The 19,574-nt window shown below is 35.1% G+C and overlaps 1 protein-coding gene across 1 annotated transcript; it reads left to right on the top strand.

Annotated features, from left to right (window-relative positions):
- The first annotated feature begins 4,090 nt into the window (after nucleotides 1-4,090).
- Nucleotides 4,091-17,834, top strand: tmub1 (transmembrane and ubiquitin-like domain containing 1). The gene is made up of 3 exons (NM_213298.2): nucleotides 4,091-4,193; nucleotides 8,919-9,490; nucleotides 16,901-17,834. Exons 2-3 carry the CDS (start codon nucleotides 8,964-8,966, stop codon nucleotides 17,250-17,252), a joined length of 879 nt encoding a protein of 292 aa, NP_998463.1. The 5' UTR covers nucleotides 4,091-4,193; nucleotides 8,919-8,963; the 3' UTR covers nucleotides 17,253-17,834.
- Nucleotides 17,835-19,574: the final 1,740 nt, after the last annotated feature.

Raw genomic sequence — 19,574 nt, 5'->3', positions numbered from 1 at the left:
AGAGTCTAACTGTGCCTGGATGATTCAGCTTATACAACGTCATCGAACATACAAGACTTCCCCCAGCCGATGATCAAGAGCCATTTTATTCTGAGAAACATCACACAAAAAAGCAGCAGCACTTCTCAGATGCTTTATACTTTGTCCAGAGTGATTGTTTTGGTGTATTTAGGGGTAAAAAAGTGGGTGGTTTATTATTATTATTATTATAATTATATGTTCCCCAGCAGTTAATTATTTAGTTTTTGTGGTGTTCCCACATGCCCTTTTGTGTCCTCACTGTTATTTTGGTGTGTTTAGGTGTAAGCTTTGACGGAGGCACTAAGTTGGTGTTTTGGGGCAAGTGTAAGGAGTAATAGTGTATGGATGAGGAGTATTTCAGACGCTGCTGCCACGACCACTGCTGCTCTTGGGTTTTAAACCTAAAAGAATTGAGGGTTTGTGCACAAATATGGATGTAAAGCTATATTAAAGGGAGAGTTCAACCAAAAAAAAAAGAAAAGAAAATTGACATCAATAATTGACACACAACTTTAAGCACATCAAATTACATCATTTTACAAACCTGTTCGAGTTTCTTTTTTACGGTAACCAGTGACTTCCGTAGGGTTTATTTTTCCTACTGTGGATGACAATGGCTAAAGGTTTCTATACAGATTGTTTAAAACATCTTCTTTTGTGTTCAGTAGAAAAGAGAAACTCAAACCACTTTAAATCCATGAACTTAGCAGTAAAAACCAGTAACTTACCAGTAAAGTTACATTTTTGGTTGAACTATCTCTTTAAGGACTAAGTGGAATGTTTCTTTAAAGTCTTAGGATGTGAGCTGTGTGGAGAAGGTTGGAATTGAGGATTATTATATGCAGGAATGGGTTGTGATTATACATTTTATTTTCTCAAAGTGATTGACAGCTTTGGGGTCATGTAACGGGGAAAGCAATGCACAAAGTTGACTGCAGGATAGTTAAATAATGTTTTCATCTCTCTTGTTTGGAGAATGTTGCATTTTTAGATTGTGCCTTTAGAATATGGATGTTGAGAGAAATTACAAGCTGAAAGCTTTTTATGAAAACACGACTGAAATTTATCTGCGATTTAAAGATTTAAATAGTTTCATCATTTGAAAAAGACTTAATCAATGGAATCCAGATGGATTTGTCACATTCTTGTTTTGTCAGGCAGCGATCTAGTGTGATGTTTATATAATATCATAGTTTCTTTTAATAAGTAAGTTTTGAATAGGATGTTTCGACTAAAGCCATGGAAGTTTGCTAAATCAAGGCCTTGCTTACATCTGCATAAAATGAGATGCTCTATATGAAATGCATAAAGATCCTAAATCAGATCTTCTTAAGATGGATGATGTATTTTGTGCAAGTCAACCATATTCCACTTTCTCTGTGTGCATTTGCTTGGCTCTTTCTTTAGAGGGAAAGGTAATTTATTATGGGAAATGTATGTAAGGGGACTGTGTGAGTGAATGACTGCGTGTTGGGTAACAGGTGGGGAAATGGATTGAAATGTCTGTTTATATATACATATTGAAATGTCTATATAAGAAAAAGATTATTAAAAAGGAAAAAGCAGAAAATCTAAATGGTCTTATTTGTTTTTTTTTTATTATTTTAAAGAAAGAACAAAATGCTTACAGAACCTTTAAGATGTCACGGAACCCCAAATATGATCATACGCATGCAAGGGACACCCATCCTAAAATGAAAAATTATTATTTATTTTAGAAATATAGAGTTTCTTGTATAAATACCCAATTTACAATGTGTGAAATTAATATTATTTGTATTATAATTTATAATTAGTATTATTGTATAACTTAAAGTTAGATTTTTTTGATTAATGAAATTATTTATTCATAATTTGTTTTTGATTATTTATGATGATTCTCCAAACATTTTACGAAAGTTGTCTTTAAACTATTGAACAACACTCATTCTTTCCTTAGGACAGTTTTAAAATTAAAATACAATTATATATTAATTATATAAAATTAACAATAATATAATATAATATAATATAATATAATAAAACAGCCTTTTTTTAGATAATTGGCTTGAAAATAAATTCTGCAAGGAGATTAATGTCATCCTCTCCAACATTATGCATTCAGCTTGTTTTACACTGTCTTATCAGGTGTTGTTGGCAGCTCTGACTTCATCTTATAGTGTTCGACACATCCGAGCATCTGTGTGTGAAGGACAGACAGTGAAAATGACATCCTCAGGCGAAGGTGTTGCACAAAACAAGCAATAACTACATAAAGAGCAATGCATGTTCATCTGGTCTGAAAACCGCAGAAACAGCTTTGGCACAGCACTGTGGAGAACTTACTCAACATTTAACATGTCAACAACTTACTTGATCTTCACCCAAACATCACAATTCTGTATTATTTACTTCAGTACACAAAGAGTGCATCTCAGTCAGCATTCTGGATCATGAGGTTGTTGATCAGCCAATATCGTGTACAAAAATATGATCACTGGTAAGGACCCTGTAAAAATTAAATAAGGTTTGTGGTAAATAATAATTAGGGGATTTTGTTTTTCATATGAAAATGTTGGTTTTACTGAAAGAAAAAAGTAGACTTTAACCATGGTAAAATAATACAAATAGTCGTGGTTTTGCAACACTAATAATAGTTTAAACCTTTTTTGTAGCAAAACTGGTTCTTTTTTTATTTATTTTTTTATTAAAAAGGGGAATACAGAATTATACATAAAACAGTATACAAGGGAATTAACAACAAAATGAAACGGGTACATTAAATATTATTTTCAGCAGTCGGAATGTCTTGAAAGCATTGGAATTACTCTGTATAGAAGTCAGGGAATCATAAAAAATGTTTAGATCAATGAAAAATAGTTTACAGTTTGGTACAGTGAGCATACATTTTGTTTTGTGGATGTGTTACTTTCCTAATTAAATAAGATTTTTTATTATTTTGTTCATTTACAATAATCCAGAGTTGCAATCCATAAATTCTTTCTCATGGTGCCACCTCGCACTTGATTAAGCACAAAGATTGTTTGATATTTTAGCTCCTCGGCTAATAAACTATGGAACTCGCTTTCCCTGGATCTAAGGAGCCGTGATAGTTTACACACTTTTAAATCTTAAGATCCATCTTTTTAAGCAGGCTTTCCTTTGACTATCTTTTATCCTGTTATTTTATACTCATGATGTGTTTGTACCTGCAACTCTGTACATACATTTAAAATTTTGTTTGGCAATGTTTTTGTGTATTAATTTGTTCTGTTATGGCTGTAGATGCTTGCTGTAAGGCGCCATTTACAAATAAAATTAATTATTATGACTATCACGGTATTATGCAGCCATTTTTTTCAGTTATATCAATAAATTTTTAATACGCTTCAAAAATTAATAAGCAAACTTGGGACCAAAGCCATTTTGTGTAACTGCAATTGAAAAATAAAGGGAGAAATGTTTCCGGCTCCATTTTACAAAAACAACACAAGAGTGAAAAACCTTCCTTAAACTTACTAATAAAATTATTGCATGAATAATAACCATGTAATATGTAAGTATGTAAAATTTACCTATGTTAAAATAAGTTTCTTTTACTTTATTGGGAATGATGTATTTTTTATAATCTGACCAGTTTTTTGGGGGTGAGGGATGAAGGGAAAGCTTGTTTATCTGCAGTTAGGATTGTCCTAATATAATTGTCATTAAATGTTTTATCCATGATAGAAAGACCCTCTGTGGTTATGATAATCAGTCTAACAAAAACGAATGACAAAACCATGGTTAATTTTCCTAGGGGTATACAAAGTATACACCCTAAACATACTTCTCAAAATTTGTGTTTTTGATATGAACGTGTAGAATGAAATCTCTGTCATATTATGTCTCTGAACTATGCCTTTTGGTACTTTCTACGTACAAAATTATATTGGTCAGTTTATGTGTACTTAATATCAGTATAAACCAATGAGAAATTAAAAGGTAAAGTCGAATAACATTGTCTACATCATTATCAGTTGACAAATGATTTGTGCCAAAAAAAAAAAACTCTAAACCTTTATTATGAAGGGAGAATTTTTTTTTAAACCGGAAGTCGCCGTTGTGGCATCGTTCTCTCCTGCCAGTGATCAGGAAGCGCAGACGTTAAACGGTGCGAATCATGGACCATCATACGATGTGAAATGTCAACGGTAAGCCATTTTTGGAGTCGTATAGAGTTTCTTTAAACAGCTTTAACTCCACTTGTTTTGAGGACTCATTCACACGAGGAAAGCAGCTGTTCAGCTCGTGTTGGCGGCTCTTTAGCTTGTTTCGCAGCTCTAGCGATACGCGAGCGCTCACCTGCTTTACCTTCAGACAGAGCGTCACTTACAAACACACACACACTTCATGCTGTTGAGCACAAAACTGATGGCAGAAGACACGAGAGAGTGTCTTTTTTGTTAATAATAGTTACTTTAAACTTTTCTCTGTATGTGCTAGAAACGTGGCTGTTGACATCTGTTTGATTACCTTAACATTTACGTTTGTCGATTGAGACGTGTAAATTCACCTGTCATTCTCGTGTGCGAGCACGCTTGTGTATTTTAACATGGTTAACTGAAAGAGTGTGACTTTTAAACGCTCAGTTCACTCGGTAATGTGAAGTGTTACCCTTTTCTCATGATTGAGGCAAAGTTGGCTGTAGTGACATCTTGTGACCTGCTCCCTATATCATTTACCATGGTATTTTGATTATTGGGTCTGAAATCACATGCAGGTATAACTTCACAACAGCAGTAGCACTATTTATTTGACTGTGTGAACAATGCTGTACTTTGATAGTCATTGTCTGCTTGTATGATTTCTCAATTTTTATTTGTAAAGAACACGTTTCTGAAGTTATATTATTAATTAAAAAGTCAGAATGTGGGAATATAAAACCAACTTTACCTCAATTTTCCCATTTAGAGTCATGACTTTTTCTGAGGAACAGGAAAATAAAAATTTGTCAGAATGAAAACTCTTTATTGCACTTGCATGGGATGAGATGCTACGAGAGTGGAAACTGATGGAGAATGTCAGACCAAGGTGTAGTTCACCTCAAATGTTTAATTTTCTCTCAAAGGGTGCCTATTTTAAGCCTTTTTTAGATCTAAAATACGTCTTTTGTGTCTCCAGAATGTGTCCGTACAGTTTCAGCTCAAAACACTCATTAGATTATTTATTATAGCTTTCAGAATATAATAATTTTATGCTCTGAACACATAACAAAATGTTGCCTTTAATGCTAGTTCTCCTTGCCCACCGTTCCCACGTGCCTGTCAGAGTGTGCCTCAATCTTCGACTCAGCTGCGTCAGATAAACAGCACAGTGACAGACATGAAGCAGATCTCCTGTAATGTTTGTGAGAAATACTACAATAAGAACTTTCCCAATGATTATTTGATGTATTTGTTGTGGAGTTAACTGAAGCCTTTCGGTGAGTCACATGCACAGCGGACACATTTGCATTTAACTTTGCACTGTTTTTGCACGCAAATGTGACAGGATACACATTAATATACACTGCTGTATGAATATCTGTTATGTTAATGTACAAAATAAACCTTATAATTGTGCTGACATGCGGCTGTGGTGATAAAGACGGTAAAATCACTGTAATTCTTTACAAGCATGCACCGTTTAAAAACGTTTTAAACTTGTAAAACTCATTCACATTTAATGACGATTGATGATCACAGCGTGCAACATTGGTAATCAACATTTATGTGTACAAACTTTTTGAACGCAATAATTAGTTTGACAGCATCAATAAAGATTATAAAAAGGCCTAGCTATGAGTATAAATATGTTAGTGTTCTATAAAAATCAGATACAAACACCACCACAACTTGTACAAAATCTAGGAGAATATAAATAACGTACCCTGCCATGTAATCGCTGTAATGAAAATTTTGTCTTGTTTTGCGATAATCCAAGTCTTTACTAGCATTTTGGTGGATTAAACAACCGTAACGTGAACTTCTATATGCACAGCAGTTGTGAATGTTTGTTGATAGTAAGTTCATCGTACAAAAAGAAATGCAATTCTTGCGACAAAGCTGTTATTATTGTGGAGAACTTTTTCCCCCTTACAAAAATAAACAAATGATAATGTTGACTGTGTCAATGCTTTTGAATGCTTTCAACTGATATTTAGTGACGTCTGGAAGATTTCCGCTTGTGGAGAAAACGTTAGTAATTGAAAACAAATATGTTATTGAACCACTTAGTAAAGTGTATAATGTGTACAACCTTTTGTTAATGAATGCTACTGATTATTTAAGCACAGTAAACTGATAAACTTTAATAAATACTGTACCGTTAGTGAAACTGTTTTGTGATGGCTTATATTTATAGAAACTGAATCCTATTGAACAATTTGTTTATTACTACAGTAGTGTCATACCAAAGCAACAATGTAACTACTATGACAATTTAATTCAAGTGATTATCAATAGTATGCTTCCAAGCGCAGTATTTACTGTAGTATTTTTTCATGTAATGTAATATGTACCGCCTCTGACAGGCAAATATATTTTAGTTTATTAGAAAACTTGGCGTTCGTCATGATATAAGGATATGCCCAACATATGTGGTTATTTTCTGTTTATAAATCCTTTAAAATATGGTATAAATCGCAAAAATATGGACTTTCCTCTCTATATCCCATTTAGTTTTTTACTTTCTGCCCTCCATCTGAATTTTGCGCGTCAACAGAACCACTTGATTGAAGATAACCTATTTTTTCATTCCACCGATAAAGGGAATGTCAGAGATTTGAAATGTATTCAGATGAACAGATAAACTCTCTCTGCTTCTGAGAATGTTCTAAGTCCTGGACTGCATGCATAATGATGAGAGCAGCTGTCATCACGCAGCATGAGATATGGTCTGAAACATGCTGACGTCCACAGTTAAAGAGAGGAAATATCTGGTTAACTGAGAGACCACTTCACCGCTGCTGTGTTCAAAGGTTGCGGCTTATGCTCGTAACAGTTTAATGGATTGTACACAAAGGCTCTTTCTGCTTAAATGGTCTTGCTCTGGGGGAAAATCAAATTTACAGAACCGTTTATCATTCTAAAATTATCCAGATGTTTGTTTAAGGCCCAGATAGCGCTATTATTGTCTGCGTGAACTGGTAACTTTGAGATTTTGGGTCATTTGGGTTTTCCTTTTTTTCTGGTTCAAGTTACTTAAAAGATTTCTCCTGTTAACATGATTAAAAGCTTTCTTCATGTTTAAGGTGTCCTATAAAGAAAATCTGGGTTGAATAATAAGAGTTCAGGACATGGAGATGGCCACACCGTGAGCCATCTCTATGTACTTATTGTATTGTCATGTATTTATTGCTGTTGATGACATTTTTATCTGTTAGAATAGTTTTGTAATCATAAAAAAGGGTTATTTATCAGATGTGGTAAACTTGATCTTTTAGCCATAGAAGCTGATTGTTGTTTTTGATAGATGCCTGTCATATACATTAGGGCTGCTCGATTATGGGGAAAAATCATCATCACGATTATTGTGGTCATATATGTAATCACGATTATTCAAAACGATATACAGTTGAAGTCAAAATTATTTGGCCTCCAGTGTTTTTTTTCTTTATTTTTTATAAATTTCTCAAATGATGTTTAACAGAGCAAGAAATTTTTCATAGTATTTCCTACAATATTGTGTCTTCTGTAGAAATTACTTGTTTGTTTTATTTTGGCAAGAATAAAAGCAGGTTTAAATGTTTTGAAGCCTATTTTAAGATCAATATTATTAGCCCCCTTAAGCAATATATTTTTGATTTGTCTAATTACCCTAATTAAACCCTTGAATTGTGCTTTTAGCTGAATGCTTGTATCTCAAATAATATCTAGTAAAATATTATGTACTGTCGTCTTAGCAAAGATAAAATGAATTAGTTATTAGAAATAAGTTATTAAAACTATTATGTTTAGAAAACTTTCCGTTAAACAGAAATTGGGGAGAAATGGTCGCTAATAATTCATGAGGGCTAATAATTCTGACTGAATTCAACTGTGTATATACAGTTTTTTTCATCCTGGTAAATAAAGAAAGGGAAATAGGTACAATAGAATAAAAATATGAAACAAACTGCTTTAAGCATTGTTCTTTACTGTAAGTAAAAAAACTTTAGCTACAAAAGTCCTTTAGTCAAGAGCAGTCAGTGATTTAGCCTTTTGTTGTTTGATTAATGGTAAAAATGGTCAGTTGCAGGAATATTGTGTGTTGTCACTTTAAGAGCAGCACGGTTCTGATTATGGTTTCACTTTCACGTGTCTTTTGATTCTCAGCTTGTTTGTTTATTACACAAATGAGGGTTAACATGAATAATCACTAAACACAGCGTTTTGACACAAATGTGCATATATTTGACCATTAAAGCGCTCGCATTAAGATGACTTTAGATGTGTGTGCTCTGCTCGTCTCTGAGGATGAACACTCACACACAACAGCATGCGATTTCTTTTGCGCTTGAAAAACATGAATAATTCGAATGTACATTGATGAATGATGCACATCCCCTGCTGCAAACGTTACATTACAGTGCTTTTAGTAATTTTCATGTGAAACTGAGCTTTGCAGAGCAACAAAAGTGTACAACTGGAAAGGGGGCAGTATATGATGCAATAATCGTTTTATCTTGATTCATGTTTTTTCATAATCGTTAGAAGCCAAAATCTAAACAGAATTTTCAATTAATTGCACAGCCCTAATATACATTAAAACAGACTCCTGCTAAATAATAAATAGCATTGACTGGAAATTTAGTGAAAACTGTGGAAACCCTGAACATTGTATATATCAGAGCTTGTATTTAAGAGAAATGATCTACTGTGAGGAATGTCATCAGTAATTGTGAACATGTGCTGTAGGTGCCTAGTCTGAAGTTGCCTTAGTCCAGGACACAGCAGACCAGGATGGCTCTAATAGAGGGGGTGGGTGATGAGGTCACCCTGCTCTTTGGAGTGGTGTTCCTGGTGCTCGTCCTGGTTCTGGCCTGGGCCTCCACTCACACTGTTGAACCCCCTGAACACCTCCTCTCACCCAGCCCAGGGGCCTCACCCTCCACAGAGACTGACAGCCAGGAGCCGCTTCCTCCAGGAAACACGGACTCATCGCCTGGCGGAGTCAGGGATGAGGATGATAAGAGTGAGCCTGGAACAGAAGCGGGAGCTGCAGGACAGTCGGCTGATGGTAGTAGGGCAGGTGGAGGTGATGGAGGCCTCCTAGACGACGCAGGGCTTGGGAGTGATGGGTTGAGGCATCGAGAATCAGCAGGTCCCTCGACTCATCCTCCAGAAAGCACCCCAAGTGCCACACAGCCTTCAGCCGAAGATGCAGCAAGTGACACCCACAGAAACATGGTGCTCAGGCTGAAGTTCTTGAATGATACCGAGAGGACAGCGCAGGTCAATCCTCAAGACACCATTGGTTATATTAAACGGTAAGCAAATCATTTTTGGAATCTAATATTTAATTTTACTAATTGCACAGATTGATGGAACAGATGGAAATGTAGTAAAGAAATGGTTGTGCAATTTTCCATTCATTGAGTATGGTCCAGTTGATCCTTTACCTATTAAAGGTCCTTTGAACTGCTTTGAGATGTGCTTTTTTTATTCTCAACTGAAAAACAAAATGAAGGTGGTACAGCCAATAGTGTTTTGTTTTATCACAGCTCTGCCAGTGAGAGGGATTGAGCTCAAGTGCATCAAATGAAACGCAAATAAGAAGCGTCTTGAAGGGGGTGGAGCTTGTCAGATACTAGAGAGCAGAGAGATGACATAATTAAAATCGTTGATATATTTTGGCGGAAGTGACAAACTACAAGCTTTAAAACTGCCATTTTAAAACATGTTTAAATTGGTTTCTTCTAAACATGAATCTTCTAATTGTTTTGTACCAGCTCATAGATATCTTTAAAGACTAACATACTGATACTAACATGTAAAAAATGTTATTTTAATTTACAATTTTTAATCTACTAACTCACTGCATGGTTTGTTTGTCAGACAAAAATAGCTGAAAGCAAAGGTAATATCGATGTACTTAATATCTGCATTATGATTGGTTAAGTTGCCTATAAATCAAACTTTGAAGTTCACTTAAAAATTAGATGAAAAATTACACTTTTTTTTTAAACATGTTTTTAATACAAAAATGTTTTATTTTGCAGGTTATTTTAATTCTATAAGCTTTAAAGAAGAGTTGACCTAAAAATGTAAATTTCATCTTGATTTACTTTCTTATTTTAGACCTGTAATCAAAAGAATATATTTTTTACAATATTGATAAACAAACCTTTTTGTACAGTAGAAGTGGGAACGGAGACATTGCGTTTTTTGCATTGAGGAAAGTCATGTAGGTCAGAAATGTAATTAATCATCTTTGTTTCTGCGTAGAGAATCACATTTTGTACCATCGCCGCATTCTGTAAGAAACCAGGCAGGCAGTCACAACTACGACACACAACTAACACCATGTTCAGACTGCATTTTTAGCCCCGAATTTATTTACAAACAGGTTGTGAGAAATTGGCGACAAACACCTGCTCGTACCAATGAGTAACAATCACACAGTGTGAACTATCAAAGACGCAATCTGAGAGAATCGCCGATGAGTCTCTGATCCCTGTGAGATATTTGGCATGCTAAATATCTGGAGCTGTCGGTGATTCAAATCATGCCGTGTGAAATGTGCTCTGATTGAAAATACCATTGGCGATCACCTACAGCCAATGAGAGAGAGCAGCATTCACTAGTGTGGGGATCTGCAGGCCAGCGGGAGGTTGGGGGAGAAGTTAAAAACGCTTATTTTCAGTTTATTTGGACCCAAGAAATGGAGGAAAAACTAGTGGAAATTTGGCAGAAGCACCTGTATCTGAGCAGTTACATCTGAGCAGGCTCAAAGAAATAAAGTTGAGGGAAATTGCTAATTCCCTTCAAAGCCAGGTGAGCAAAAAAGTACATTTTCTTCCCCACTAAAGGCTTCTTTCTCATTAGTTAATAACAAAAGATATACTACGTGACCTTGCGTTGTTTCCATGTCACTTCCTGCATTTGTTTGGTTGAGACGTAGTTGTCGATTCCTCCTTTTGTAAAGTCATCCATAAAGCGATCCATCTTGCAGTGTAAACACAGCACCGACTGAACGCTAGCCCAGATATTCATGCAGTGTGAAAACATCTGTGACACGACTACTTTGAAAATCCTGCTGTCTGAACTCGTCATAAGTGATGCTCTAGCACTGGTCATGAATTTTATTACATTTATTGTTAACCCTGTTTAAGTAACTTAAAGTTTTACTTGATAAGATTCAAGAATAATGCAAAATGTGTTTGTTTTAAGTAGCAAAAAATTAATGATTGGAAAACTGCCTTTGTCTTATTTAAAATTGTAAATTACTTGTGGGGAAAATTTTAGAATTGTCAATTAACTCACAATTGTGGATTTATATATAGTCATTCCTCAAAGAAAAGTAGGAATTGTGAGATTTATAATTCTAAGATTAAAAAGTATTTATTTAAAAAAAAAAAAAAACAATTTCAAAAAATTCATTACAGAATGAAGCTTCTATAAGTTTCCCAAATTAATTCAATTTCAACTCAAGTTCAACACCTCAGTAGAAATTTTAAGGCATCCTCAAGTCATTTCTGCACAACCATTCTTTGGGCTTCTGTTTTTACACTTTCAGCACTTTTTTGTTTGTTTTTGCTGTTTATTGGATTTTTGCATATGGATTGTATCCTTGGCTACCCTCTGAATTAATTGTCACTAAGCAACATATACATTTTTGTCAATAAATATAAAGTTTCTTCCAAGAAATTGTCTGCAGCATCAACCCACACACACAAAGTTACTGGCCAGAGACCTTTTGTTCTTATGCCTGTGTGTAGCACCATGCTTTCAGTCAGAATAGTGAACCAGAAAAAAAAAACCTCCTTGAGCCTCATGAGACACAATTATCCAATCTCACAAGCAGAAGCCATTGTGTTCAAATCAGGCTGAATGTTCTTCAGCATCTACTGGAAACATGAGGTTTTGAGCATGTGGGAGTCCGCATCATGTTTTCTGTAGGTGAATACATGCTTTCGTTAGACGGGAGGTCAGATTGGAGATTTTCGGTTTTATTCTCATTGGGAAGATTACTTGTGTATTTCTGCTGGTCTGTGACTGCCTGCTACGTTTGTTGTGCCAATTTCATCTGTTTTGAATGGAATTTAAGCATTGCTGAGCAGCTGTACGGAATACCTACATTTTCTGCAGAGGATAGTATTTGAAAACGTCATTTAATTCAGTTTTTGAAAACTCTCCAGATGTTCCAAACTTGCCAAAAATGTTTTATTAAAATAGTTTAAATGCATCCACAGTGCAGTTTTAGATGACAACGTTTTAATTTTCTTTGGCATTTCTGCACCGTGTGCATTGTGATTTTGTTCTGTCATGTGCAAGAAATGTAAACATTTAAAACATTTTAACATCTTGTTTCGTTCAACATAAGTTTGACATCAAAATCAAAGAACAGCTTTTGTGTTTGAACAAGATGACCAGAATTACATGTAATGTTTTTGGGTTTGAGTATTTAATTTTCTTATTTAACAAGGAAAGTCCCATTGAGAGACAATATCTCTTTTACCAGGGATTCCTGGTCAAGACAGGCAGGAAAAGTTACAGACAAATACATATCAATAAACCACAATCAATTATTAAAACATTCTCAATAAACAGACTTTAAAATATTTTTCAATATATTGAAAGAGGGATGACGGTGGTTCAGTGGTTAGCATTGTGGCCTCACAGCAAGAAGGTCGCTGGTTCAAGTCCAAGCTGGGTCAGTTGGCATTTCTGTGTGGAGTTTGCATGTTCTTCTCATGTTTGCATGGGTTTTTTCTGGGTGCTCCAATTTCCCCCACAGTCCAAAACCATGCGGTATAGGTGAATTGGATGAACTAAATTGGCAGTAGTGCATTTATGTGAATAAGAGTGTATGGATGCATCTGGAAGGGCATCAGCTGTGTAAAGCATATGCTGGATAAGCTGGCGGTTCATTTTGCTTTGGCAACCCTTGATAAATAAGTGGATTAAGCCAGGTATTCTCAACCAGTGGGCCGCAACCTACTAGTGGGCCTCAGCAATCCTGCAGGTGGGCCGCTTTAAATTAAATTAACTATTTAATATTTTACTATAATTTTAGGATTTCATTATTAATATGCTATATTAAAATGATCCGAGTAATGCACTTTCTCCTGATCTCTGATTGATTACTTCAAACCCGGCACAAATAACAGCCTCATGATCACATCTGCAACTGTGTCTGCATAGTTGTCCAAATTAATGTCCTGTAAGTGTTTTATAACGAACGCACACCCAGGAGATTATAGCAAGGCTCAAGTAGCACAGTGGCGCAGTGCTGCACGGTTTGCCTCAGCAAGAAGGTCGCTGGTTCGAGCCTCAGCTGGGTCAGTTGGTGTTTCTGTGTGGAGTTTGCATGTTCTCCCTGTGTTCACGTGGGTTTCGTCTGGGTGCTCCGGTTTCCCCCACAAGTCCAAAGACAAGATGTTCAGGTAAATTGGGTAAGCTAAATTGTCCGTAGTGTATGTGTGTGAATGAGTGTGTATGAATGTTTCCCAGTGATAGGGTGTAACTGGAAGGGCATCCGCTGCATATAAACATATGCTGGATAAGTTGGCGTTTCATTCTGCTGTGGCGACCCCAGAATAATAAAGGGACTAAGCCCAAAAGAAAATGTATAATTTCCTTGTGCATATATAATTTTAAATATAATATATGGTTTTATTATATATATTTATTACATTTTTTTTGTAAAAATGCTGATAATATAAACTCATTAAAGGCACAACAAATGTAAAATATTTATTTGTTATAATAATATAATACAAGATATTATTTATTCATAAATAAAGATTTAAATGAGCATTTCACATAAATGTTTTAGAGAAAATGTCAGACAGGTGGGCCTTCAAACTGATCGGAGAAAGAAGTGTGCTCTGAAGTGAAAAAGGTTGAGAACCCCTGGACTAAGCTGAAGGAAAATGTTGATTAGAGGGTACAGATTTAATTTCATATATGTGGTACATTAAATCATGATTTGCATATTCTCTGCAGTTAATAGAAATGGAGTTAATCAATGTCTACTCATCCTTACACTCAAAGTTGTTGTTTTTTTTTTAGGCGAAGGAATATACAAATGAAAGGAAAAATGATCATTGTTATAGATTTGTATTTACAAAGTCATCCACTAATTTTGTAGAGTGGTTAAAATGCTATTTACATTTGGGATTTGGAGCTAACTTGCAGTGTGGTACAATGGCTTTAGAAAGATGGCAGCATCATTATTTTATTTTTATACAGAAATTGGTAGGTGTATGAGTAAAATCTGTTGACTTCAGCAGTCTTGTTGCATTTTGTGCCAAATAGCGACAGTTCAAAAAAGGGGGAAAGTAGTTCTTGCATTACTTGTATTTCTTAAACTTAGCATGCCAGCAACTGGAGTTGTACTAAATATCTTTTCTTCCAATCTTTAATTTTGATTCTAAATAAACATTTCTTTTGATGTTGTAATTTCCAAAGATCTTAAAATCATATTGAGATGTCTTAAATACTTCGTAAGTTACAGGCATGAATGTGCGTGACACTCAGACATGTTCTGCAGTTGCTTGGATAGAAGGACATCATTTCTCTTTTATGAGCTGTTCCTCTTTTAAAGCTGTACACACACATTTGGTTTCTGACCACTGAAAATGTGTACATGTACTGTTGGAGCCATATTGAGATACCAATATATTTGTGACTGAAACTAGAGGGAGAAAAGCTTTTCCGAATTGTCAGTGTTGACATTATGCAATAATGATTGCTGAAGTCAACAGTTTTTAGAGACCCACCAAGCTCTGAAAATAAAATAATGCTGCCATTTACCTGAAATCATTTTTTACCCGTGCTGAATTTTGACTCTAAATCTAAGGTGTCAATTATCATTTTGACCCTCTTTTTAAAAACTGGATTACTTCGTAAATAAAAAAAATATATGTATGGCATTTATTATTTTTGCTTTCATCGTTATAGATGTTTATCTTTTATTCAGAAATCTTTTTGTAAAATCTAAAATATGAGCTAGGGATTAAGGAGTTGAACGTAGTTGATTTAACACCAGTACGACCATTAGATTATGCTTCTTCACACACGAGTTCTCTTTAAATGAACAAAACTAAGCCACTTTCAGAAATCAGCAAAGGTTGTCCCATTTGTTTTCCCTTCTTACACGCCTCATCTGAACTTCAAAATGTTGTTGCGAATTTTCATTTGCACTCACTTCAAAAATGTATTTAAAGATGATTCGTTGGATTTACTTTTTTTTTTTTTAAGTTAAATGGTTGTAAACTATTCATTTGGGCTGCATTTAAACACAAATTAAGTATTTAATTAATCTAAATTAAAACTAAGAATTTAATTTGTTTGTTTAAATTCAACACATAAATTGTTTGCAATTGTTTGTCACGTGGGGTAATTATGACTTTTTTTATCATATAATATAAATATATTATGATTATAATTATCATGTAATTTTATTGCTTATCTGTAAAGTGTACTCAAGCACGTTCCCAACCTTGTCTCTCAATCTGAGCCTGATGAATCATCCTGGAAATTTGACAGAGGCTGCATTTACACTGCAAGATTAAAGTGACTCAATTCCGATTTTTTTTCTCCCATGTGGCATGGATGGGATATGGCCCATGTATGTGTAAGCAGGAAAAAAATAGCATGGAATCTGATTTATTCAGATCGAATTTAGGCCTTGTTCATATGTGGAAATTTATCTGATATGAATATGATCTGTGCCCCCGTGTCTACAGTATAAGCAGTATACAGGTACAGGTAGCTTGGATTTTTTTTCTGTCAATGCGAATCGTGCGTCATTAAAAACCATAGCAAATGACGTCAAGTTTGACGCTTTCATTTCAGAACAGACTTTAGTTGGAAATCTTATCTCATAAACGAGGGCTAAAAAGCTTGTATATTGTCATGTAGCACAAGTATTTAAGCATAATAACGAGAGAGAGTGAGAGAGAGAGATCAAGAGAGAGCAATAACTGTCACGTAACTAATATAATCTAAACTAAAACTATTGCATACATCACACGCATAAATCACACCATGGACATTACATTAAGATGCCTTCTAGTTTAAAAAGGCCTAGATTAAAAGATGGCAAAATGAGAACTTTTCTGTCTTAACAGTAGTAAAACTTATCAAAAAGAATTTTTAAAAAATTTAAAGGGCACCTATGGTGAAAAATCTACTTTTCAAGGTTTTTGGATAGACATGTGTGCATATATAGTGTATAGACTGTCATATTAGGGTGATATAAACACACACAGCCCTTTTTTTTTACCACTTTAACAACATAAAAATGGTGGACCAATTGGCGCGGTTTTTAGATCGACTGCAACTTGACGTAGGAGTGCGGTCCCCCCACCCACCGATTTTGATTGACAGGCACGCATCACCTAATCCTCAGTTTGTCGTTTCACGTACGCCATTTTTAGCGTGCGAGGCAAAAACACTTCACACTGCATCTATTTTGGGTTGAAAGAAGTGTTGTCAAACAGGAACATATTAATCACAGCATTAAAAGAACTTGTCATTGGCCCCAGTCCCTTCTTTTTGCAGCACATTGTATTTGTAACCTATATTTCTCTGACAAAGTTTTATGCAGCATTTCCTAAAAGCTCTGAAGTTAGTAGTTTAATATGCTTAACTCAGATTCAAGTGGCCCTGTGTAAGTGTGTGTTGATATTTGCGTGTAAATAAACTTGTGTGCTTGATTGCGTTTTCAGGACTTACTTTGCTGGACAGGAGCACCAGGTGCGTCTGATATACCAGGGCCAGCTCCTTCAGGATGACTCTCAGACGCTGGCCTCTCTTAACCTGGCCGACAACAGTGTTTTGCACTGCCACATCTCCCAGCATGCAACACGGGCCATGCCTGCCGGGGCACGGGCTGCTGACCAGGTGCATGTGGCGCTTAATGTGGGGAGCCTCATGGTGCCTCTGTTCGTGCTCATGCTGTCTGTGCTCTGGTACTTCCAAATTCAGTACCGGCAGTTCTTCACCGCACCTGCCACCGCCTCACTGGTGGGCATCACCATCTTCTTTAGTTTCGTTGCGTTTGGGGTGTACCGTCGCTGATGGCTGGCTTTGTTCACTCATATTCACCATACACGTGTTTGCACGCATATGGAAACACATTCGTTGCACTTACTCACTTACCAGTGCCAGTGGCAATGTCTTCTGGGATTTCTGGACTTTTCAGGTTCGCTGAAGGCTGTGATTTCAGAGGAACATCTCTGAGGTCATCTCTCTCTCTCTCTGTTTTTTATTTTTTGGTTTGTTTGTTATTGTGGTTTTCTTTTGTTTGCCATTTTTCATCTGCACCAAGTTTCTGCTTGTCAAAGATAGGATTATGCTATATATTTGATTTTTAAAAAGAAAACTAGAGATGCTTATTGTGCCTGTCCTCCTTTTTCTTTCCCCCTCCCCTTTTTTTAATTGTGTGCATGCTGCCAGTGTGAAACTGGGGCTTGCCTGTAAGAGGGTGTATGGATTGATGGTGTTCGAGTGTCAAACGGGCTCGTCTGGCTGTCTGCCGGACTCCAGCTGTAGTAAAGCAGGTCGGGTAGAGCTGCTATTATTTGTTGGGACAATTACAATAATTTGTGTACAATAAGGCTTTTGGAGATATAATCTATTAAATCATTCTTTTATTTACTGCTGACTGGTGTCATTTCTGAAATACTGGAGTTGTGCTTGTGAGTCAGGTTTTCCTGAAGTTAGTGGATACTTTAAAACTAAACCAAAGCCAAACTGTTGATGTATAAATGATGAAAAGGTCTTTTAAAAACTTTGTGTTTAACAGAAGAATGCATATTTTCCACATGTCTTGGTAAATTATGAGTAAATAAACAGCCAATTACATTTTTTTATACATAATTAATTTTATTAATATTATGTATGTTATATCTAGGCATGAGATGATAACCGTTTTCGAGGTAAACTACGGTTTGGAAAAGTTAAGGTTTTAAAACCGCCAAAATTTGTTGTTATACTTTTCCTATGGTATATGTAAGTTATTTTTTCTCTTTTTTACGTTTTGTTTTTAAAGAAACGGTATATCCAGCAGAAAATTTCTCCAAAGATGCTATTTTAAATTGTAAAGAAATCAGTGTTTTTTTTAAACTAATGAAGACCGCAGAACTCAATAATTTATTTGAATTATTTAGACATGTTTACTGTCCCAAAATATAAAAAATTATTAGAAAAAGTTTAATAAATAAAATTAATTAATAAAAAAAAAATCTTTGTTCTGAAAAAAAGTTTTAGTTTTTTTACCCAGACATTTAAAATATATATATTTTACAGCGGTAATCACAATAGCGTGAAACAGCGGACTTTTTATCCAAGGTTATCATACTGTCAGAATCTTACACAGGCCCATGCTAAATTCTGTCTTTACTTTCTTAAAAGCATGTGTCATTACTTTTAACAACCTGTTATTTAACGTTGTTTTGAGTTTCCCTGCATCCTAGAAAAATTAGTATGGGAGTAGTTGATTGTATTTGCTCGCAAACTCAGTGTAAAAAGGGGAACTGTAGCAGCACAATGGATGTTCTAAACATTTTATGTTGGTTTTGCCTTACTGTTTAAAATCTGCTTTTTAAATTTTAGTTAAATGTTTTTTTGTGGAAAGTGTTCTTATGCTTCATTTTTTTTATAAATGCCACTTGGTATGTCATACTGTTACAAAATGACATTCAAGCATTATGAATCAGTTTTGGGGCCACTGCATGCATAAGTGTGTGCGGGGAGTGTAAAAATGTATTGAAATGTAATATGCGAGTCTGAACCACAAAAACAGTAAAGTTTTTGTCAATAACCAAAATTGATTTTTGTCAAAAAAAAATTTTTTTAGAATAAAAGGAATATAGAAAAGTAGTTTCATTCAGAAAGACCAGGAAAGGGGTTTTGAAGAGTTATTACAACCTACCCTCCTGTTCACCATTTCTGTTTGTTGTCAAAACTAACAGTTGAACCAGTGTGGTTAAGTATGTTAGCCACACCCATTACCTCAAAATCACTAATCTGATCATTCAACTGAAAACAAATATGAAGTGCATTTCCAGATTTCAATTAAAGATATTAAGGGCAAACAATTTTTAATGGCATGCACAGATGAATTGTTCACCACAAAACTGGCAATGTGAGCTAACAAAATCATATGGTTAGTTTTGATTTCTTTGGGACTTTAAAGGAAATTTTCCTCATATTTACATTATTTTTGAAACCTCAGATTACAGATTTTCAAATTGTGTCTCAACCCAACATTTGTCCAATCATAACAAACACAAATCAATGGTAAGATTATTTATTCGGCTTTCATGTGTTGTATAGGCCTAAATGTTAATCTCTGAATAGGCTATATGCACACAGATTTTTAATTTTCAGCCAGCCAGC

This window comes from Danio rerio, chromosome 2 (assembly GCF_052040795.2).
Source record: "Danio rerio strain M-AB ecotype USA chromosome 2, GRCz13ab, whole genome shotgun sequence".
NCBI classification, from domain to species: Eukaryota; Metazoa; Chordata; class Actinopteri; order Cypriniformes; family Danionidae; genus Danio; species Danio rerio.
Note: the sequence above shows the minus strand (reverse complement) of the source record. Positions and strands in the feature narration are given on the sequence as shown.